At 29.5% G+C, this 25070-nt stretch overlaps 1 protein-coding gene across 1 annotated transcript; it reads right to left on the bottom strand.

The window, feature by feature from the left end:
* Positions 1-2777: 2777 nt before the first annotated feature.
* AsnS (asparagine synthetase) lies at positions 2778-11650 on the bottom strand. Its single transcript, XM_088187383.1, has 12 exons — positions 11555-11650; positions 5582-5715; positions 5395-5520; positions 5091-5331; positions 4759-4935; positions 4518-4690; positions 4268-4445; positions 3891-4035; positions 3769-3831; positions 3534-3707; positions 3235-3378; positions 2778-3156 (listed from the first exon to the last, which is right to left on the bottom strand). The coding sequence occupies exons 2-12, from the start codon at positions 5699-5701 to the stop codon at positions 3024-3026; spliced, it is 1674 nt and encodes a 557-aa protein (XP_088043509.1). The 5' UTR covers positions 5702-5715; positions 11555-11650; the 3' UTR covers positions 2778-3023.
* Between the last annotated feature and the right edge of the window lie 13420 nt (positions 11651-25070).

Below are 25070 nucleotides of genomic sequence, written 5' to 3' on the forward strand. Positions count from 1 at the left end.
ATATCTCACGCTGTAGATGCCGTGGACTGTAGATAATACATTTTTAAATACTATCGAATAAATTAATATTATATTTATTTCGATACCAACTAGCACGATAGATGAATAATATAAGTTAAGAATAACTCATACCTAATGCTTTAAAACGACGCCCATTTTATATTTTTTTAAATTTATTACTTAAAAATTAGCTTATATAGTGATACAATAAACATTATTTAATTGAAATTAAATTATAAATAATTTAAAATTATTAAATACGTATTCAATTGCTGGATTAGTCGTCTGAAAAAATATAATATTTCACGCTGTTGATGACGTGGACTGTAGATAATACATTTTTAAATACTATCGAATAAATTAATATTTATTTATTAAATCATCCAACTGAACCTTTCGATACCAACTGTCACGATATATATGAATCATATAAGTTTCTTACTATTAACCTGAAAGGTCTGGGTTCGAATCCCATATGGACCTAATTATTTTTTTTTAATTTCTATCGTGGCTTGGGAAATCGGATTTAGTGATTATTATATAATTATTATTTAAATTAATAATAAACGGTTAGGGCATTTCTCATTATTTTATTTCTAATAGTTGCACAATGAGATACTAGGTGGAGCTAGTGTTTTCGCTCGCAAATGACGTTTTCGCAAGCAGGATTAAACTTTAAATTGGGTATATATAGAACTTCTAGTTTGAAGATCTTATTGGGCGTCGTCGGTGTTATGTGAATTTCCAATTCATATACAGTGTTATGTTCTGTCATATAATGGCTGAATGTACAAGTGGGTCCTTTTCGAAGCTAAACTCACGACTTATGTATGCTTCAAGCACCCAGTGAAGTGACTTCCTTATAAACCCTCTTTAGTACCTAATGCTTTAAAACGACGCCCATTTTTTATTTATTTTTAAAATTTATTATTTAAAAATAGGCAATTAATAAATATAGTGATACAATAAACTTATCTAATTGCAATTATATTATAAATAATTTAAAATAATTAAACACGTATTTAATTGCTGGATTAGTCGTTTGAAATAATATTATATTTCACGCTGTTGATGCCGTGTACTGTAGATAATACATTTTAAAATAGGTACTATCGAATTAATTAATAGTATATTTATTAAATCACCCAACTGAACCTTTCAATACAAACCGGCACGATAGACAAATAATATAAGTTTCTGATTATTGACCTGAAAGGTCTGGGTTCGAATCCGGTAATATTTTTTTCATACAATGGTAGAATAGTGTAGTCCGTAATGTCTCAGACTAGTAACTCTTAAGTTGCGGGCTCGAGCTCCGGCAGCGGCACTCGAATTTTTATTTGTATATAGTTATTGAGCATAGGTAAACGCGTATTTTTTATTTTTAGGATATTGTTCGTATACAATATAAAGAGGAACGTCCCGAGTAAACTTCCCTGAGAAACTCCAGCTGGAATCCTACTTCAGATCGAGTGTTCATTATTCAGTGAAACAACATAGCTTCTAATTTTCAGGTTAGATTGGATTAAGCGTAGCAGATAATCAGAGGCTCTGTTTTTGTATAAACTATTATTCAAACCGTTATGCCATACCGTGTCGAAAGCTCTTTTAAAACCAAATTTTTAATTAAATATTATATTTTAATTATTATTATTAGTTTTTTATATTATTATGTGTTTATCGTACTTTTTTGAAACCGAGTTCTAAAATAGATATAGTATTTCTTGGTTATTAGTTTCTAATTAAAAGTATATAGTTTTCTTAGGATTAATAAATGTTTCCCCAAGCGGGAAATCATACAAAATTCTAGGTTTTACTGTAAATGATGGAATAGAATTTAGTCTTTATTATTTTAATTTGTTTCTCAAATTTGCTGTTTATTATACATTTCAATTTAAGCTAATTAGTCAACGTCAAAAAAATATATATTTGCAAACAAAAATTCACTTAATTAATACAATTTTTAAAAATAAAATATTCTTTATTAATCAAGTATTACAATTTAATATTGTTTCTAATATTTTGAATTACAACTTATCAAAATCAGTTGAAAACTGATCTATTAAAAAGTCAGTTGTGTTCTGTATATATTGATTACATCATATGGCCGAAATATTAGCTGTCATATAATAAGTCATAACAGTTAATAAATCGGCCATAGACAAAATCAATTAAAAATTCCACTGTACTTTTAACAAATATTGCAAGTGAATCAAATATGTAATTAACTATGCTTGCATCAAAATCAATATTGAATCAACGTTCAATTTATCATCAAATTTATACTTTAAGTTTAGGAGAAACACCCCTTTAAAGTTTCTACAATTTAAGATGTATCCATTCTTATGTATTGGGTAGGCGACTTCCAGTATGTCTCTGTCCATCAGATTAACATTTTTTAATTCAATAGAGCAATCCCAAACACTGCTATTCCTAATTTTGGTATATAATAATTCCTGTATAATGCAGCAGTTTCCTATATGTTCAATAATTTATTTCATTAAACTTTTATTTTCATTATTTATATAATTTGTAAGCCCGGTTGTTTATAATATAAATAGTATTTTCACTGCTACTTTGATATTTTTTTAAAAAGCTCTTTAATATATATTTTTGTAGTGATTTATATGTAGTGTAGTTCCTCTTAATTCTTAAAGACTTCACCCTGAGTTTTGATTGCACCTTTTAATATCTTTAAATATAAAGGCAATTATGTAGTAATTATCGCTAGCAATTTGCTTACCGTTATAATATTATACTAAAGAAATATATCGCAATAGCATAAATATTAATTCTTATATAATATTTCAACACAAATGGGATATGAAATTCACATGAAATTAAACACGCATATATTTTTTAAGACATTAAATATTATTCGCAAAATATTTCCACATTATCAAATTACATAATGCGTATACATTTATGTATATACTAATTATATACTCAAAACACACGAAACACAACACACAGAATATTTAAATACATGAAATACAGGATATAGTAAGATTAAGAACTAACGTTCATTCCTTTTTCTTCTCGGCATAATGCTTGATGTATCTGGCCGACGGGTCGGTCACATCAGCGTTCCACTTTGGCATCCAAAAGTATGGAATGAAATGCTCAAATGCTGGGAAGTTCTTATCAAAACATTTGCTAAAAATATGTATATATCTTAATATTGATTATAAATGTTTTTATGGAGATGAATGTGTGTATTTCATGATTACGTACCGGAAATAATAGACTTCTTTAGTCTTAGGGGTGCAATGAGCGTATTTCTTGGCGTTATATTCAAACTCGTCATCGCCCACCTTTTCATTGATCAACTCTTGGATGATAGTAAACAATGATCTTGTTTTATCAGCAACTCCATCGCTAAAAATGTTGTATATGTTAAGCAATAAATCAAAAAAAGTAGACAATTATAAAACAACCGTGTAACGCTTGTAGTTAGTCGTGAGTAAGATCATAAATATTTAGTGATTTTATAAATTGGAAATGGGTACAATACAAATATGAAGGTTGTATACCTGAACGCTTCCTTCGGTCTCCACAAAATGCTATCAGGTAACAGATTCTGACCGGCAAAAGAACTCCTTAACAGATGCTTCTCGATACCGTTCTTCGGACGAATCATTTCCTTGTCCAACGCCAAACAGTATCGAGTAAAATCAATGTCCAAGAAAGGACAGCGCACTTCCAAGCTAAAATATAATTATTGTTTTAATATAATTTGATAAAAGCATGATATTATTTTACAAATACCTGAAAGCACTAGTCATCCGATCAGTTCTGAGACCGTCAAACAGATGAATGTCAGACAGTAAGCTGAAAGTAGATGTATATTAATATATTTATATCATCATATATTTATAAATTTTTATTACCGTTTGCTTTCTTCATGAGCTGCTTCAGTATCGGGAGCATCCCGGAAGTAAATGTATCCCTGATGCAATTCATCGGCTCCTTCGCCACTGAACAACACCACTGTATCTGTATTTTTTTGGATGTACTTGCACAATAGATACATACCTGAATCGTTAATATAATAACATATTAATATTGTTTTGCCGTAAGATAATACAACTTAATTTTTTAAATATAAAATTATGTACTACTTCGAAAATTTTTTTTTTTAGAAAAACTATGTTAATAAGTATAAGAAAATAAAATAGGACCCTATTGTAAATATACTTCAAAATAATGATACAATTTATGGTTATTTTCTCATTATTTTTGTGACAAATATGTCTCTTATACGTACCGATGCTAGCCCTGATAGTTGTTATATCGAAACTCTCCAAATGATAGATAACTTTCTCCAAACACTCGGCAATATCTTTCTCGCCAAACTTCACCTCGTGATGCTCAGATCCGATAAATTTGGCCACTTTCTTAGCGGCGAGCAAATCGGGCGAGCCTTCCATACCGATAGCAAATGTCTATGAGAAAATTTGTCAAACATCAACAAACATACTTCAATGTTATTATTAAGTATAAGTTGTTGTGTTTACTTGAATCTTGTATGGCAGTTTGTTCTCCTTGGCTAACTTGACCACAATGGATGCCACCAGAGACGAATCCAAACCGCCGGACAACAAGCAACCGATGCGTCTATCAGACATGAGACGCTTACGGCAGGCTTCGGTCAGCAAAGTTACGATGCCATGGTGAGCCCCCGTGATTTCTATAAATCAAATTGGAACTTATTAATAAATACGTGTCCATATGAAGATTGAATAATTACAAGCCTACCATGAGTATGAGGCACCAAGTTGAAATACTTAATGTCCTCGTTCATGGAGAAGTGGGGAGTGCGGTTGACTAGAAACACTTTTCCATCCTCATTGTAAGAGTATTCTTCGTACGTGCCAGGAGGTAGTTGCTCCAGCTGCTTGATCTCGTTGAACATGTTAGCGAAGTTTGTAATAGCTGATAAACGTACGTAAAGATGAGAATAGGCACACAAACCAATAAATATAGTAATAAAGAGTGAGTCAAATTATTATTGATATAAATTAACAACACATAACGTGGAAAAATCTTTATGATTTTTCATTTAACTCACCCTCGTGTACTGTACATACCTTTTGCTTCAGAAGCAAGAGCCAGAATGTTATGCTCGTGGCTATAAAAACGGAACATGGGGCGAACTCCGTAAGGATCCCGAGCAATGAAAATCTTCTTCTTTGCCATATCTATTAGGCAAAAGGCATACACTCCATCTAGGGCTTTGACTGCCTTATCAAAACCGAATCTTTCGTATAAATGCAAAATGCATTCTACATCACAACTCGTCTCATATGCGAAAATATGTTCCTCCCTCAACTAAACCAAAGCAAAAGATTAAATTAATAGCACAAATAATATAATGCGTTTTACTAATATTACCGTCTTGTAGTTGTACAACTCTCCGTTGCAGATCAATGTGCATTCTGGTTGTTGATGCACCTTCATCGGCTGCATGCCGTGCAACCCGTCAACGATAGCCAAACGGTGAAAGCCTAGGCATCCATCCTGTGAATGAGTTGGTACGTTAGATACGCTTTGTTGTTGAATTCAAATGACGAATTCACACCTTAATCCTATTGTCCAACTCCATACGCCAGGCATCTGGCCCACGATGTTGTATCTTGTTGAACTCCGTTATAAAGCAGTCCGCACTGGTAACTCCGAAGAGTGCCCATATTCCACACATATTGACTTTGAAATCTAGAAATAAATTAATTTTTTTAACACATTAGAAAAATAAAATTCTATAAATGTGTTCAAAATATTAACCGGATCAATGATAAGTATATCGAACGTATACTTTAGAGATAATAGTAGGGGCATAAAACCAAACTTCCAATCTCTTTTTAAATTATTAATAATAATGAAATCGATAGCTCTCGAACTGACTGTGTTAACGCAAATATAGCGTAGAAGGATCAATGCTTTGAGCAATAGCGCCATGAATACCGTTCAACGACAGGCAATATTAATATTAGAGACAAAGGCGAGCATGTACTGTAGCTTGATCCAGTGGCGTAGCTAGGGTTTGTGCCGCCCGGGGCGATCCTTAATATAATTATCTAATACAAAATCTGACCTTCCTAAAAATGAATATGTCAAAGCTCTCCAGGATAGGCTGTCTATTTTTACCCCCCCCCCTTCCTCCTCAGTTACGCTACATACCCTTCACATATTATATTCATATAAAAAAAATGTGCAAAATAATTTTCAAGTTAGCGTTTATCAGGCATTTCAATATTTTAGCACGTACTCGAGCAAACATCTGGTGTAACTTTTACAGAAACTTGCCGGTCAAAAATATGTTTATCTATAGGGGTCGTAAAATCAGCATTTGTTAAACTGTTGTTTATTGTTTTTTCGTACTCTACTTAGCTCTTAGTTATTCGTGGATAAATATTTTTTAGCGCATTCAGTTTAAGAATCATATTACACGAACGGTCTTTCCATAGCGATAATGCCGCCCCCAAGCAAGAGCCGTCCGAGGCGGCCCACCCCTCAGCTTCATTACTGCATTACTGGTTTGATCATACAATATAATGAACTGTAAGGGGTAGCTGCTGGGTGTTTAATTAACTTTTCAGCCTAGAAAATAATATAATATCCGGTTCATGTTTCCAATCCTTTTTTTATTTTAACGCATTTTCACGTTGCGAAGGGCTGATAAATTCAATAGAACATTCATTAATTGACAGACGTCCTTTCTGATTTTCGATGGGTTCAACAGCGAAACATTTTCTAACAAGTGGGAGATTGTTTGTCTCGCCGCGCTAAAATTTCATAAGCACACTAATTTAATATGGCGGAGCACCAGACTGAAAGGCTTTTATCATTTTGCGATTCTCCTTGAAATCGTCTGTTGCCATGGATTCAGGTGGGTGAGCTATGTATCTAAATATATATATTGTACCTCATGAAAAACCTACGCTATTTCTAATACAAAATACATATTTGATTTTCATGTTTATTATACTTTTACTCATAGAAAATATTTTCCAGTAACTTGAAAAATCACGCAAATGCGTGAAGCATTTAAAGTAGTAATATTACATATTACTAAGTACATAGTATCATATTATATATCTTTCATAATGTTTATGAAATAAAGCTACCAGCTGTATAATATGTTTTTTTTGTAATAAGGTTTAATTGTTTTATTTTATTTGTTTAGCCGTTTGATTTTTTTCAACAAACACATTTTCTTTGACAAAATATACAAAAAAACAATTTTAATTACATTTTTACGATTCGTTATGATTAACAATGTGACATTGTACACATTTAATTAATTTAGAACTTTTTAGGCTTTATGTTTTAATCATTGATCATTAAAATAATGAAAGTAAATTTTCTGAATATTAAGTTAATAAAACACATTTTTTCATTGTTTCATTATTTCATGCTTTGATATATAATTGTTTTTTTAACCGATTGTGATCAAGCTTAATATTATTAAAATTAATACTATAGCAAACTAATACTGAGCTTATATTATATCTTTAAATTGGCTAAAATTATACAATCATAAAAACGCAATTAAATATGATTTGTTAGTGCTTTGTCAAAGCAAAAGTTTTGCAATAAATTATCAAAACTAAAATATGATATTATTGAAAAAATCTGATACAGATAAAATCAGCATGTAATTCTACAATAGAGCTATTTTATTTTGTAGCAAAAATCGACTGTGATATATATTTTTTTTAATTGAAAAGCTAACGAAACAATTTTTAATTAAAGTAGCTTTGACTATTGAATTAATACTATCGTTAATCGTAACTATTGGTAAAATCCATATTTTTGTATGTATATGTATATTAAAAATAGCTGAAAATCTCTATAAATCGCATTTTGTACATATATGTAAGTTTATATACAAGTCATGCCTTCTTAGATAATAAAGGTCCTGACAAGATTATCGCACGTGCAAGGGACTGATGCGAGAACCTTTTTTATTAATTCTAGATTGTTTCGAGCTTAACTTAAAATTCAGTACGGTACCTACAAATTACATTTAAAGGATAACTTACGTATACTCTATTTGCGTTAATGCAGTCAGCTTAAGAGCTATCCATTTCATCATTATTCATAATTGAGAAAGAGTTAACGCCCCTATTAGTTCTAAAACACACGATATACTTCATTATAAAATTATGACTTACAATAAGTGAGAATCGAATGAAGCATATCTAAACCGAATTTTGACCAATAAAAGAGCGAAAAAAACAATTATCACTTCTCAGAAGTCAAAAATTCACGTCAAAAGCAATAAAATCGTGTCGGCGCCGTCGCAGTGGGAACGCTCGTTACCGAGCGTTCCCACTGCGACGGCCCCGACACGATTTTATTGCTTTTGACGTGAATTTTTGACTTCTGAGAAGTGATAATTGTTTTTTGCGCCTTACTATTGACCAAAATTCGATTTGAATATACTTTGATCAACACTATTATATAATGTATTAATATTGTAAATATTTTTTTTAATCTGTCTTGCTTTTTTAATAAATCATATAAGTCGCCCAAAGAGGGCGAAATCAAATCACTCTTTTTAAAAAAAATTAAGGTATGCCCCAAAATAGGTTATGTTTCTATAATCTACATCGATAGTTTCAGGAACTTTTTATTAATGATTTTTTAGCATTGTTTGCATAGTTAACTTCTGCTAATTAATCGTCTATTTAGTGAGCATGATCGCGTAATTTAATTCGGCGTTAATATTGATTAGACTATATTTTAGATGAGATACCAAGCTTAGTATTTCGACAAGATAAGTAAAATTTAAATGAAACATAGATGATATTTTAATTGAAATCTATATATTTTATCTTATTATTATTCAGTCTAATCTTTCTTAATAAAATGTAATTTTAAAAAAACATAGTATCTGCCATCATTTTTTATTTTAAAATTAGTTGTTAGGAGAGTATTTACTAGTTTTTCAGATTGCGTTATGTTGCTATTTCGATTTCAAAAATACGTTTTTGTTTTGGCATAAGTTAGCAAATTTTTAAGAATATATATAATTTTTTTATATGCTATTTTTTTTAAATTTCAGTTTGAAATTAAATTATTGAATTCTAAATATTTTATCTGTCTTTCCTAATAAATCGTACTTATAAAAAACATAGTACTACTATATGCTTTATATTTTTATTTAAAACTTAGTTGCTACGTGAGTCTTTGCTATTTTTTCATATTGTTTTATGTTGTTTTTTCGGTTGCAAAAACTATATTTTTGCTTTTGGCATAAATTAGCAAAATTTTTAGAATATAAAATTTACAATTGTATAATTCATATACATTTAAACATTTTTACTAACACCATAATAGTATGTTATTTGGGATATTTTTCATTTTAATTGCTATTAAATATTTTATTTTATTTAAATTCTGTCTTAAGTCTTTCTTAATAAAATGTTCTTTATAGAAACATAGTATTATATCTGCCATACTTTTTTTATTTAAAACTTAGTTGCTGTTTTTTTCAGATTGATTTATGTATGTTGCTCTTTCGATTCCAAAAACTTCGTAATTGCTTTTTTTTAAGTATTCGTGGGATATTAGCAACATTTTAGGAATATAAAATATACATATTTTTAAACTTTAAAATTACTTTTAATCTGTTTCATAAAGTTTTTTTTTAGTTGTTTTACGTGATATTTTTTATTTTAATTGAAGTCTAAATATTTTTTATTAATTAATGATTTTTAAACTATTCATAGAATATTAGCAACATTTTAAGAATATTAAATATACAATCGTATAATTCATACACATTTAATTATTTTTTACTAACACCATTTTTTCGTACTTATGATGATTTTTTAAAGTTGCAAAGTTCAAAATAAAATCAATAAAGCTTACTACAAATAAAAATTAGCAATGCATTTTTTAAACTTCAAAATTTCTTTCAATCTGTTTTATACAGTTTTTTTTTCTTTGTTGTTTGAGTTATTTTAAGTGATATTTTTATATTATGCTAATTTTTTTAAATTTCAGTTTAAAATAAAATTATTGATCTCTAAATATATTTTTTTTATTATTGCACGTATTACTATTTTTAATTATTCATGGGACATTAGCAAAATTTTAACGATATAAAATATACATTTAATTATTTTTAACTAACACCATTTATGATGATTTTTTTTAATTTGCAGTTAAAAATAAAAATATTGTACTCGAAATATATTTCTTTTTAATTTACCGTCCTGGGTCTTTCCTAATAAAATGTACTTTAAAAAAAGCATAGTACCATCTGCCATATATTTTTATTTAAATCTAAGTTGCTATGTGAGTCTTAACTATTTTTTCAGATTTATTTATGTTACTCGTTCGATTCCAAAAACTACGTTTTTTAACTATTCATGTTATATTAGCAAAATTTTAAGAACATAAAATCGTATACATAATTCATTATATTTAACTAACATCATAATAGTACTTATAATAATTTTTTAAAGTTGCAAAGTTCAACATAAAATCAATAAAACATATTTTTTAACTTCAAAATCACTTTTATACAGTTTTTTTCTTTGTTGTTTGCGATGTTTTAAGTGATATTTTTAATTTTATTTCAACTCTAAATATGTTTAAGTCTTTCTTAATAAAATGTACTCATTTTTATTTAAAATTTAATTAAAATTTAATTCAAGCATAAATTTCAAGGAAAAGTTTTAAGCAAAATTTTAAGGTTTTAATATGTGTAATCTTATACACATAAAATCCTTATCTTACGTACATTTTTGTAACCACATAGTCGCTCAATTTATTTTATGTTATCTACCTCGTCACAAATTTTGCCTGGTGGATTTTTCGAGCTCTCAATTTACACATTACCCGACATTTAAAAAATATTATAATCAGCGAAAAAAAAACAATAACTTATGTGATTAAAAAGATTCATCGGAAATGATTGTATTTTTTGTGAAATTGTTGTCATACATCAGTACATGATATTCGTTGAAATTTGATAGAAATATTAAGATCCGCGACTACCAAAAGCTTATAGGATATAAGACAGATTTCTATTAATCGTACTACAAATTTCCGTCGAAACCGGTCAGGTATTTTTTTTCGAAAGCACGAACACATTTTTTATGATATACATACTTACACACAAAGAGTGTGCTTCGCATATTTTGTTTCAAGGAGTTTCACGCGGCATTTTCAAACATCGTAAGTCAGTTTCGCGTAGAATCGAATTAACGTAAATAAACCGGCACGAGTTAAAATAAGCATAGCGTCAAACCGGCGCGTGGCAAAAAAAAAAGCACCAAGATAAAAAATACAATTTAACGCATGTAACATACTACCAAAGTCAATGTCACACGATAAATATGTACATATATACAAAACTAGTAAAGGAAAAAAAATAGAATTCTGTATTGTGTATATGTATCTTAGATGCATATGCTATGTTATATATGTGCATATGTTTCTTAGATACATTTGCTATGCTTGATAAAAAAAATAAAAGTATTTTGAAGTAAATGTAGTGTTGTGTTGAAGTAAAGTCAATTACAAAATTTCCACTTACTGCTTTACTGCTATCGATCTGTATGTGCCGAAAACACGTGGTGGTAGTGACAGTCACGCAGGCACAACCGCTCGTCGCCGGGTTCTGGCTACCAATGGCCCGCGCTCCGACTGCGAAGCACTACCACGGTTAGCGACAGGGCTGCCCCTTGTGACCTTTTTATAAAATATTTTCTTTGTCTGGACCATACTTTAAAGGCGTACGAATATATTATTCTAATAGGAAAATACAATAGCGTTACAACTTATTTTCAGTACCTATTCAAAAATATGTGTATAGAAAACTGATTCAATACTCTCATATATAAAAGACGAAGACTAAACAATGTCTCATTTAAATATTGGACTAGCTATATTGAAGATTCAGTGATGAAATGTTGCATCATATTTGTGGTACACACCTTGTTTTTTTTTTTGCAAATTTATCAGCGATTTCTTTACTAGAACTTATAAATATTCTTAAATTTCATATTGCTTGACTTAAATCTGATTACACAGAGCTTTTCCCTTAAGTTTTTTCTTCAAGAAGCATAGATGTGCTTGGCTTTTATATAAATCATTTATTTTTAATGAAAGCTTCTATCATTTATATTTAGTCTAGTGCACAAATGTATTTTTCAATATAATTTAACTTGAACATATTTTTTATTGATTTTGGCTTATTAACAAGCATTAAGTTCGGGGTAGGGCAATAAGTCCTTAGAAAATCTAAAATCTTATTTCTAAAAAGAGCTGCTGCCAAATTGTCATCCATTTCCAGCGCGTCTTTTTATTTTTACAATCGATTGAAGCAAACAACCTTTGTAACAATGCAAAAAACGAGCTTCGTGTAGTTATTAAACACTGTCATGTGCAAGGCAAAACACAGAAATAAATCAAAACCAGCGTTTAAAACTGTTTACAGTTAAGCGAATGAGTTTAAATGTGCTGATGAACATGCTTCGGGATGTCCACTTGCGGTGACTACGCCAGAAATGATCGACCAAGATCAACGCGATTTTTTTGAGGCCACAGGCATGTCACATGCATCAGTTATTAAATTTAAATTATGATGCAGTTCAAACATCAAGACGCTGATTAAAAAGTAATATTATCACTTTAAAATCGGGCGGTGATGCCGCTTTTTTTAGTTCTTAGCAATGAATTATTCGAACTATTCGCTTGATTTTTAAGTATATGAATATTTGACATATTGATCGAATATTTGTTTATACAATCTCGAATAAAATATTAGAGTGAAACAATACACTTGAGCAATCGTTTTTTCTCTCAATATACCCAAGTGGCTAGTGCCGCCCAAAATTTACGCTCTTTTATTTTGTTTTGAAATGCGAGCCAATGATACGCTTCTTTTCAACAAATAAAATGCTTTTACGCCTTAATAAAATCATTTATAAATAATATATTTATCGGCCGTATCTACTATGACCAAAATTCGCAGAATTCGTTATTATCGTTTAACACTTATCTCAAAAACAGGTGTGCGTCGCAATTTTTTGCGAAGTTCGTGTTCGTGTACATGTTCAATAATTCGATCACGATTAGTTTATTTTTATAATATAAATATGTACACAAAAAACATATATCAAATTCATTCCAAACTTTATTAGCTATTGTATACACAATAAATTCGATAAAATGCTGTATTTAAAATGTTCCATAATTTTTTCTGAATTAATTTAATCGCAGCTGATACTAATTATGGTAATAAAAACTCAAGTATGTAAGCTTGCCAAAAATATAGATGTTTTCATCGATAGCTATGAGGAGCTAAATAATATTTGCGACGATTTTTTTATTTGTTTAATTGTATTATTATTGTTTGTATAGTTGCCATTATGATGATCAAATTTGTAATAAAAAAATTGGCGAGTGACAACCCTGATTCACGTTCGCTCATAAAATCTGACGCAATTCCCGGGTACGTTGGGTGGCCAACACCCCACTACCATGGCAATGTTGTGATGGACACGTTATAGTATAGTGAGAAGGTAGAAGTCTGCCCTTCAATCGATACTTGCAGCTACCATGCAGCGTTCAGCTCTCCCATTGGTGCAAACCTGCAAAGCTGTGTAGCCGTATAACATCCCCGGAATTCAACAGGTTAAAGCTTCCCCAATGGAGCTTTAATTTATAACGTATGGGAAACTTTTCGAGAAAACTTTCCCAAGACTCTAATAAGATTCTTACACATAATTTTTACAAATATTTTGGACAGGCCATGTAAAAAAATTACTGATCTTTTCTTCATATCAACATCTCTTTAATGAACTATTTATTTATTTAATAGTATTTTTTTTACAGTAGCAATGCTAATGTTTACATTATTTTTAATTCAACTTCCAGTGACTAATGTAAAGGAACGACTTTTTTAGTGGTGTACAAGATAAAAAGCATAAAAAACAATGAAAAACCAATAAATTTGTACATGTTTTTAATGTTTAATATATGTTTTTTCATGAATAATACAGAATCGAATAAAATTTCGTACTGTACATATTATATTGTTATCAAATCCTGAAATAATGTCAGAAAAAACGTTATTATTCGGGGAGATCATTGGGGGGGGGCAGGTAAGGTCATCACCCCCCCCCCCCTCCCAGTTGAATTTATCTAGAAAAATGTATGAAATACTATCAAGCTTAATCAAATCGTAATAATATAAAAACAAACACTGACTGGGCAATTTTTGCCCTCCCCCCTCTCTCCCGGGAAAAAGCTGAAATGATGTTTCTGATTCTAAGCCATAAATTCTTTAGTAATGCATCAAAGAAAATCTGATAAAAATAGTCTCGAATCAAACCAGAAAATATTTTTTTAAATATGTTATTTCAGTAAAATCATATCGGAATACATTTTCACCGGTAGATATATATTTTAACAGTTAAAATATAAGTTACAGTAAATGTCTATTTTTCGGTGTAGTTATATTTTTACTAGTGAAGTGCAAATAATTTTTCACAAGTAAATATATACATATATTTTTAGTAGCGAAAATATAATTTACCTGATAGGCGCTAGTGAAAATATATGCTGTTATGCTAAAATGTCTATGAAACTCAATTTGCCATTCGCGAAACGTACATTTTCTGTTCAAACCCAAACCTATCCTACACAAATTAACCAAACCAAACCTGACTTAATGAAAGTTCTAAACCTAAGTATTGTAAGATACAAACTCATCTCTCAGGGAAAATAAACGAAAAAAGTACAGACAGACGTTGCATTTCGCATATTGCTGTTTTAAAAATATAACAGATATCCTTATCGATATTAATACGGACTTATGATTTGAGAGTATTGGTCAATGTGAATTCAAATCGAATTTCGGTCAATAGGAGGGCGCAAAAAACAATTATCACTTCTCAGAAGGCAAAAATTCACGTCAAAAGTAATAAAATCGTTCCCACTGCGACGGCGACGGCACGATTTTATTGCTTTTGACGTGGATTTTTGACTTCTGAGAAGGGATGATTGTTTTTTGCGCTCTCCTATTGATCAAAATTCGGTTTAGATATGCTTCATTCGATTCATAGTTATTGTAAGTCGCAATATCTTATTAAAAGTCTCAACCTATGAGTAGTGAGAAATTTTACGTGTTTTTCCATAATTATTAAATGAAATAAAATATACAATTGATTATCCCAAATAGGAGTAGCATTCCAGAAATTAATAAATAAATAATAATAATTTAATTATAAGTTTTATGGACTCGCCAATGCGACCTGCTTACTCAGTATGCGCGTTTCTGCGATTTTATTGCATTTTGCGAAATGATTCATTCGATTCTCACTTATTGTAAGTCGTAATATTGTTATAAAAATTACTATTTTACTGCTTTTAACATGGATTTTTAACTTCTGAGAAGTGATAATTGTATTTTGCGCTTTTCTATTGGTCAAAATTCGGTTTAGATATGCTCCATTCGATTCTCAATTATTGTATTATAAATCGTAATATTGTTATAAAAAGTCTTAATAATTCGTCTCTCACCTGTTTGATTGAACTCGTTCAACAGGTTGATCGTTATTGAAATGATTAATCGTGGGAATGATCTAAAATACATTTTTTAACAAACATTATTAATTATAGTGTAACATGCTTGATTAATTTGTGTATTTCAACCAATTGATAATTTTATGTTTATTCATACATTTATGTTAGATAAAAGTTACTTATAATTAGCGCATTATCAAATTGTACCATGCAAAAGCAGGTAATTAATATAAAATAAATAAAAAAAATACACTGATAAATTTAATCACTAAGCTACAAAAACTTTAAAAAAATGATAATGAGAAATTGTATACAGAATCAACATTATATAAACACAAAATAATAAAATGATATTTTTATTTATTAGAAAGTAGTTCTGTTCTAGCTCTCGTTTCAATTACAGTCATTTTTAGAAATTGTATTCTGTTCTTATAAGCAAATCTAAGCAATAATTATTTTTATAGCCATTTATTACATAAAAAAAACGCATTTCTTTTTTAGATACTTCATAAAATATATTTAGATAGTTCGGTTTGTGTCAGTATATTTTTAACCGCTCGACGACAATTCAATATATAACTACAATTCTTAAACGTGGACTTTTAAAATAAAAATAAATTGAATCTTCAGAAATATATGTACATATAATCACTGCCTTTGTATATATTGTAATATACTTCAATATAACTATGTTCATCTATGGATGTGACATTGAAACGTAAAATTGAATATGAGATAAGTATTTATCTCATATACAAAATAAACGTTATTAAAAATTTTAATATTAATCTTAAAGTAAGTGTGATTTTTGCCATTGCAGTTCATTGATAAAAAAATCATATCATCTATTCTCAAATTTTCAGTAAAACATATTTTTTGATAACCTTAGGTATAAATTAAAAATAATATTTCTTAAAAAACTACACTAGAACGTATTGCAAAAAAATGATCATACAATACTTATTATATTAATTATCTGAAAACTTTACCTGTGTTTTATAATTAATAAGAACGCTTATTCTAAATTATATTATACGATGGAGAAATTATGAAATTTAACGATACACGTATGCATGTATAGATTTGAATGTCTGAAAGCTTTAGGGGAACACATGTCTCGACCAGATATTTGAGCAGTAGGGAAGCAGCCCCTTTTCAGACTAAATACCCGCTGGTTTGAACACAAACATGTACTGAGTACAATCTATATAATACATCAATTTTGCATCGCAGCAAATGATAATGAACGTGCTTTCATCCTTAAGCCTCAGGATTAATTGTTAATTTAATCCCTGGGCCCTTAAATGATATTATGTATTTTATGCACTTATATGTATTAAAGAGGGTATCTTTAAAACTAGTCTGGTGTTAAACTTAAATATAAGCATATGTAATAGAATGACATGCTTAAATAAAATATATGTATCTTGAGTCTGGGTTTTAAACACCAAATAGAAACTTATATGTACCTAATAGTTAGTAAATCCACATTTCGAAGGCTTCTAAACGCTTAATCAACTTATAAGAAAGCGTTTACGCTTCTATTAAATTTTGAACAGGACAGATAAATAGCACATTAACATTAAAAGTCAATTTGCGCCCACAAATAACCTTCTTTGATCAGGTATATATTATCCTGGCTTTCATGATCCGTTTTCGGTCTTGTAGCAGTGGCGTAGCTATGGTATGTGCCGCCCAGGCGATCCTTAAAATTGCCGCCCCCCCCCCATACAATTTTTGCAGGGTCATAAAATCAGCATTTCTTAAAATAATAATTTGGTTATTATTAAGCTCTTGTTATTCGTGGATTTATATATGTTTTATTGCATTCAGAGTTAAGAACCACACTAGACTATCCCATCGCGAATATGCCGCCCCCAAGCAAGTGCCGCCCGGGGCGGCCCGCTCCCTCCGCCCCACAATAGCTACGCTACTGTCTTGTAGTAAAGGCATATCTTTTAAAATATAAGTTGCCACTCAAAGCTTTGTTGGTCTTCTACTTCAAGACCTTGAGGACGACTTACTAGAGAAATTCGGATTTTTTTATAAGGATCAAGCTTTTTTCTTTTAACATCACTTATGGATCAGCAAATCATTTCGAACGTAAAAAAGTTTTACACCAAATCCCTTTTTCACAAGTGAGCTACCTCAAGATCATCAATATAGCATGTTATTAATAGAACCAGAACTTTTCTAGAACGAATTATGCTTTTAAGCAGAGTTTTTACTTTATATACTCCTAATTATATTTGATATTATGCAACACAAAATTATTTTTGCTTTAATTTTTATTACTTTTAAGTGAAAAAATCTCTTTTGATGTAAGAAAGTCCTGTTTTTGCCGCTATTAGCGAATGTAAAGAAGTGCTCGTGTGCTTAGTGAAAAAAGAATCAGTTCGCTTTGCCCGCTGCAGCCTAGTGGTTGTATGTTTCACTGTCGCAGTTAAATTTGTATGACGCATTTTAACATTTATAGTGATTTTTATCAACTAGTTTTATATAGCAAAAAAGTATACACCAGATAATTGATTTCCTTGCAGATAGAGCAGAATATCATTTATGCTTGCTGGACAAAAATTTTCTTTCACATGAGAACTAAGTGTGCTCAAATATAAAAAAATAACACATTCGCTTATTTAATTAGTTGTATTCCTGCATTAAAATAAAGGGTTATTTGTGATCCAGCTTAAACGTACTTAAAATATAATATATGTCAAAAATTCAGAACGTTCAATAAGATTTTGATAAGAGATTAATGATTTTAATGTTCAGTTCTAGTCACAATACAATTATTGATTCAATCCATTTAAGAATAACGTAAATATTATATCAGCTGCAAGCGAATTTTCGGCACTATTTCATTTTGACAGTTTAGCTCTTGTAAATGTAATTATTACTTTGGGTTGTTATATTTCTTTAAAAGTCTGAACTTTAATTAAAGTGTGATTGCAATGATAGATATTAAAAATTAATGAGATAAGCTCTCAGTTTTTGTTATGAATATAAATATGATAGCAATAATTCATAGATCCTTAACTTATATTTCCGTTGCTTTAAAATAAATCATAATTCTCTCATAGACTTCTCAAAGTGTTTGAAATATAAGTAAAGTTGTTTAGTAAAAAACTGCAGAAACAAAACTATGTATTTCGGTGGTCAATTTTCTGGTATATGTATTTTGAAAGGAATATCTTTAACACATGGCTCATTTAGCTTATCATTGAAATATTTTTGGCACTGTGACATCATTGGCAACAAATTGCATTGAACAACTTAAGACTCGAAACTAAATTATTTTATATACTTTAATTATTTCATTATGAATTGTATGTAGATTTTTTGTTATAAGGTTTAGAATGATCTTTTGCGAAATGGTCCTAATTTAAACAGCTGGAGATTTTGCAATGCTGTTACTAATTTTAAAATTTGAAATATAAATAGCTGCTAGTTTTATTCCACTGACATGTATTTGTATGAATACCGGCTGAACTTTACTTAGGTCCGTTTGCAAGTGGCCATAATCCGTATTAATCTCTGATTGACATATATAACGTCGGCGTAATGAATAAACTTGTTCTGCAAGTCGCGAAAAAATTTAGTAATTATTTTATAATTATTAAAAATTTGAGTTTATGCTACCACTAACTTTATTGCAATCAGTGCATCAGCTTTTAAATTATTCATGTCATAGTTGTTAAAATTTTATTAATTTCTTCTCTTATCACTTATTTTATCTTGACGTGAAGTTTATTTTTTACATTGATTTTTTATATTATTATATTAAATAATAATATTTTTTTAATTATTATAAATCTTTCGTTAAAATATCAAAGGCGTTACAGCGGAATAAACAATCAATCAATAACTTATAATTAAGTAGTAAGATAACAGACTGAAATCAAAGTCTGTAAATCAGTGATATATATTTTATTAATTATAAATGCACAACTTAGATATTTTTCCGTGAGATTAGGAAAATCTATAAAAATTAAATAAACATTGTTTTACACATACTTTATCACTATCGGACAATCGCCTGTAAATAAACACCTGGAATTTACGCTTTCAGAAGGTGGAGCCAAACAATATTGCTATTGCTTCTTAATTAGCATTCTCTCCCAAGGATCAGTTTAAAGGTCTTGATATTTTGACACATCACGACTTTTTCACTTTCAGATTCACTTAACAAAGACTCTCGAAAATAGCAAGACTTATTAACGGGATTCAACTGACCATAAGGAATCAAAAACTTTAAGGCTTTACTTACATATAAAGTGTTTGGAAATCTGTGAATTGGAAAGTATAAATTATTATCACAGCTTACAATCAATGTATAAGATTTAAATTTAATTACACATCCGTGAGATTGGGAATATTTAAAAAAACCTAATCTAATAAAATTTACGGATTTTTTGCTATTACCGGTATTTCATTTTGTAATACCGGTAGTATCGAAGGTCGATTTTTACGCAAAAAACGGTATTACACACGTCAACTTTATCACGTGTTGATTTTCCGGTAGTCGCTAAGAGACCGGGAGAGTACGCAATTTGCATCGCGTCGCTTGGCGCTTACGAATATTGTATTAATTTTGATAATATAATTTTATTTGGCTATTTTACTGGTAATCGATTCTAGTTAAATAATTTTTGTCAAATAAATTTCTTAGAACTTCGCAACACAAAAACATTTCTTCTGCCCCCGAGGGATTGGAACCCATGGCTTGCGTACCACTTGTTTAGATATACATATGACTTTGAAGTTCTGGTATTCTATACTTAAAATCAGTAATATTGAATCGATGTGTAAAGTATATAATAGTAATACTCTTTAAATTTAAAATATTAATAATGACATCGTATTATAAATTTAGGTACAAATATTAATTTGCCCTTGAATGTATACGACGATAGAGGGGCCGATAGAAAGTATTTGTAGCTAATTGTGGAGGCACTGCTAAAAGCTTATAATACCTTTGAGTACAGGCAAACAAAATCACTTTCAGTCTGGTTCTATATGTATTGTATATTATAGGTACGTATTGGCGGATCAAAATGGCGGACTCCCCGTAATAGGAGAGAGTGAGGGTGGCTATTTATAAACATAAAAACATCGTAATAATTATCGATTGATTACGTAAACTAAGAAAATTCTACTGCCTAACTCTAGCACAGCTTGTCGAGGCATAATTTAAGATTACTCAAATATTTATGGATATTAACAAAAAAAATATAATAATTTTATTCCAAATTTTCTTAAATTAATATGACATTTTCTCTATAGAAAATAATAGTTTGTTAGGAAATACCGTTATTTTAAAAATGACGTATGCTTTCGAATTTTTATTAAGATTATGAAAGATTTATTTTTAAAGTGAAATAATAATTTATTATTTATTTTAATATTTTATTACAAATCTGACCATTATGATTTGACAATTTTCACCAACGCGTCATAATCACACCGAGAGGGAACTCGGGCCGTGGGAAAACAATGATTCCGGGCCTCATCACAAAAATGGCATTTTATATATTTTTTAACATTGTGATATAATTTCTACTTTAGGGACAGTGATGGTGACGGGTAGCAATTATACACAGATTTAGGCACTGTAGTAGTATTTTATTGATGATTTATGAAGTTTACATGGATATAAGACGGACGCGATACGACGCGTTCGAATGCGCGGAAGATTGCCACTCAAGTTTTGGCCATAACAAATCTAAATCGGCCCCCATACAACGCTACAAATAAATATAAAAATTAGCCACCGTTGCGACATATTTTCTGAAATCGAATTTTATGCGAAATATTTTAATTAGGCATTAAAAAATATTATTCATAATATTTATCTGATAATTAGTCGCGTTTTATTTGCTGCTTAGTGTTGCTGTATAGTGAATTTTTAATCTTCGTGGTGAAGATGCTCGATTATCAAGCCTTTTTATAACAATATTACGAGTGAGAATTGAATAAAGCACATCTAAACCGAATTTTGACCAATAGGAGAGCGCAAAAAACAATTATCCCTTCTCAGAAGTCAAAAATCCACGTCAAAAGCAATAAAATCGTGCCGTCGCCGTCGCACTGCGACGGCGCCGACACGATTTTATTGCTTTTGACGTGGATTTTTGACTTCTGAGAAGTGATAATTGTTTTTTGCGCTCTCCTATTGACCAAAATTCGGTTTGAAAATACTTCGATCAGCCCTCTTATATTAAAAGTCCATAGTAATATCGATAAGTATAGCAATCATATTTTTAAAACATAGTTTAATATCGAAATGCAGACAAACTATGGAGCAATATGTGAGATGTGATGTCTGTCTGTACTTATTTTTCCACTTATTTTCTCCTAAGTTTGTATTTTGGACTTGACTAATGAAAGTTCTAAAATTATAATTAGTCTTATAACGTTCATTAAGTTAGGTTTGGGTTTGAACAGCAAATGGACGTTTCGCAACTGTCAAATTGATCAACGTTTCGCAACTGTTAGCGCCTATCAGTTAAATTATATTTTTTGTTAGTAGAAATATCTATGTAAATAGTATGTTAGTTTATCTTTCACCTATTTTTATACTTGTATATTATATTATATATGTAAATCAAGTTATATCAATAAAAATAAAATTGCTCTAGGTCGTGCATATTAAATCTTATTGAGTATAAGCTGTAATAATAATTTATAATTAAATATTAAATATTATAATTAATGTTTTCAGTTTGATGTCTCACTAGTCACTTAATAGTTGCTGATTGTGTTTACACAGTTGTTAACGCATTAGGCTAACGCATGTTATATTGCAGTGCTATTAACTTTTTTTATTGTTTTATCAAACATTTTTCGCCAATAATTAATAATTATAAATATTTTTTAATACTTGAAAATTATTTAAAAAATGTTTTTCTACTGATTTCATAAAAAACATTCAGTATTACTTTGTCTTAAATTACTGTACAAATTTCACACTGATTTCATCAGTTTTACTTTAGCATTTTTTTTAAATAAATTCATGCATTAGAACCAAAATATTAAGGAATGATAAGAAAATAATTTATTTTTAAATCAATCTCATTATATTAAAAATAAATTATATAAATATTGAGAAATCGATTCCATTTTCAGTTTATATATATTTTGATTTCATTAATTAAATATTGCTGTAAAACTAAGAACCAGTGGTAATTTAACGGTAAAGGGTCCAGTGAATATGGAGGGAGTCTCGTCAAAGTCCAGTCGCTTTCTGAAAAAAAATTCTATAGCTCGACAGCTTAGCCCTAAACACGTTTTGAGTTGTATACAGCTGCCCATTATCGCAGCTTGTGTTTCTGATTTCTCAACGTTTCAGATGTCTGATGATTTAATTTGATTTATTATGTAATTAACATCGTAATTATTTTTTAAATCATTTTGTTGCAAATAAAAACAACAACTATGTTATTTTTGTATGGACAATACAAATGAACAAGTCCTACAAATTATGAAGCTTTTCAATGCTTAGATATGTGATTCGGCGATTCTTAAAAATACAGTATGAATTACATAATTTCTCACATTCTGTAGGTACATATATATGCTCGTTTTAATATGTATTATTAATTACTATTATTTTTTTCAATCCATTAGATTTTGAGAAACTTAAGTAATTTTATCTACCCTTAAATTTTCTATCGAAAGGAAAGTATTGTATGTATTATATATGCTGTAATTTCATTTAGCAGTAGCAGATGGTGGCATTATTAAAATGTTAATCTTTACTTTGCTCATATAGCTTTCATCGTTGCAGTTGCCTTTTTGTATAATTTGATATAATGTACAACCCTTCTGTAACTCAATCCTGTAAACTCTGAAACAACTTTTACAAAATAATCATTCATCTCAATGAAACATTCTGCTTTTGTACTTTTTTCTTATTCATGTATTATTTTTAATTTAAACGTTAACAAAAATAAATCTTTACTCAGGCCTAAATTTCTGTTTCTCAATTTACTCTTATATACCAAGATATTTTAAGAAGCACCATCTGGTTACCACTTCCAATTTTAAAGCCCAAGTGTTCGTTATATGTGTGAATTGTTAACTTATTTCAAACATGAAATAAATATATATCAGACTAAATATTTATTCTATAATACTATTGATTATTGTAAAATATGTTTCATAAATTTTGAATATTTTATTTCAGAATGTTCGCCACTCACTTAACTACGACGTTTAAAAGCAGTAGTATCAAAAAAAATTTTGATCTCATTTTTTATAATGATATCTAATAAATATCGATATCATTTAAGATAACGTACAGAATAAATTGTGGGGAATTAACATAAGTAGCTTTTTTGAGGCAGGATATCAAAGTAAAATGATATTATATCGCAGCGGCCTGCAGGTCTCTTTTTTGATAGGGCTGGCTGGCGAAGTGTACATTTTTATCTCCATTCAGACATATTTCACACAAATAGTAACTAAACATAGATGATAAATATTAGCTATAAGTAAGTCTTAATTATTATATTTAAATAAAAAAAGTATTTGAAAAAATTGCGTGAAATCTGTATTTAAAAAAAAGTTAAACTGTGTAACATTTCTTTACAGTGAAAGGCAATTGGTTTAGCAAGACCACTTCCATAAAGAAGTGAGATCCTCATATACTAATGCTTTGTAAAATTTCCAATGAAATACGATCAAAACAATATCGTAATAACACATATTGCAAATCAATGTGAATATTTTTTTGTTGTGTAAATTGAAACCATAAACTGTCACTAAAAGTGTGTAGGTGTTTCAGCTTCGATTTCTTAGACAATTTTATCTTCAAAAAATATGTTTTAAATATAGAGATGTTGCTCTTATAAATTATAAATACAATATATAAAAATCGATTCATAAACCTTGGAAATATATGATTGATTGTGTTACAATTGATTCAATGAGCCTAATGTATAATTTGTGGGGAAATTTTGGCAAATGTTTCATTAAAGCCTGCAAAAATAATTTGTCAATGTTTAATAAGCTTATTTAATATTTTGAAAGAGCAATAAACGCAACGAAAGAGCAATAAACGCATAGAGAATTTCCTTACAAAACAAAGTTAAAGATATTCCATTTTCAGCGATAAAGTAAAACAAGGAATATATTTGTTAGCTACAGCAAAATGGAATACATAACAATGGTTTGCAATTCAAACGGATGAATCAACATATGTATCATGGAATTATATGTTAAATTTAGCGATTATTTAACAATACAACTGCTCAATGTATATTTAATGCTTTGAAAAAGCACATTATGGAAAAGAGGTTAAAATGGAATCGTTGTATTAGCGTAACGTGTATTAAAAAAATCTTTCATCCTAACAACTCGCTTCTAAGAAAGTAGCGCTAGATTTTTATAAAGTATTGATTCAAGTAGTGAAAATTGTGATTTATAATCAAGTCAAATGCGATAAATTCACGACTTTTCACAGTTATATGTAAAGAAATGTATTCCTGTCACATTTCAATTCTTTGCTGGCTTTCAAAAGA

The sequence above is a fragment of the Plectrocnemia conspersa genome, unplaced genomic scaffold (assembly GCF_051122295.1).
Source record: "Plectrocnemia conspersa isolate PC_06_02 unplaced genomic scaffold, ASM5112229v1 ptg000006l, whole genome shotgun sequence".
In the NCBI taxonomy this organism is placed as follows: Eukaryota; Metazoa; Arthropoda; class Insecta; order Trichoptera; family Polycentropodidae; genus Plectrocnemia; species Plectrocnemia conspersa.

Coding starts and splice junctions, on each gene's coding strand:
- AsnS (XM_088187383.1), bottom strand. CDS start 5,701: ATGTGTGGAATATGGGCACTCTTCGGAGTTACCAGTGCGGACTGCTTT. Junction 5,521..5,581: donor AGTTGGACAATAGGATTAAG/GTGTGAATTCGT, acceptor ACTCATTCACAG/GATGGATGCCTAGGCTTTCA. Junction 3,708..3,768: donor CGGATGACTAGTGCTTTCAG/GTATTTGTAAAA, acceptor ATTATATTTTAG/CTTGGAAGTGCGCTGTCCTT.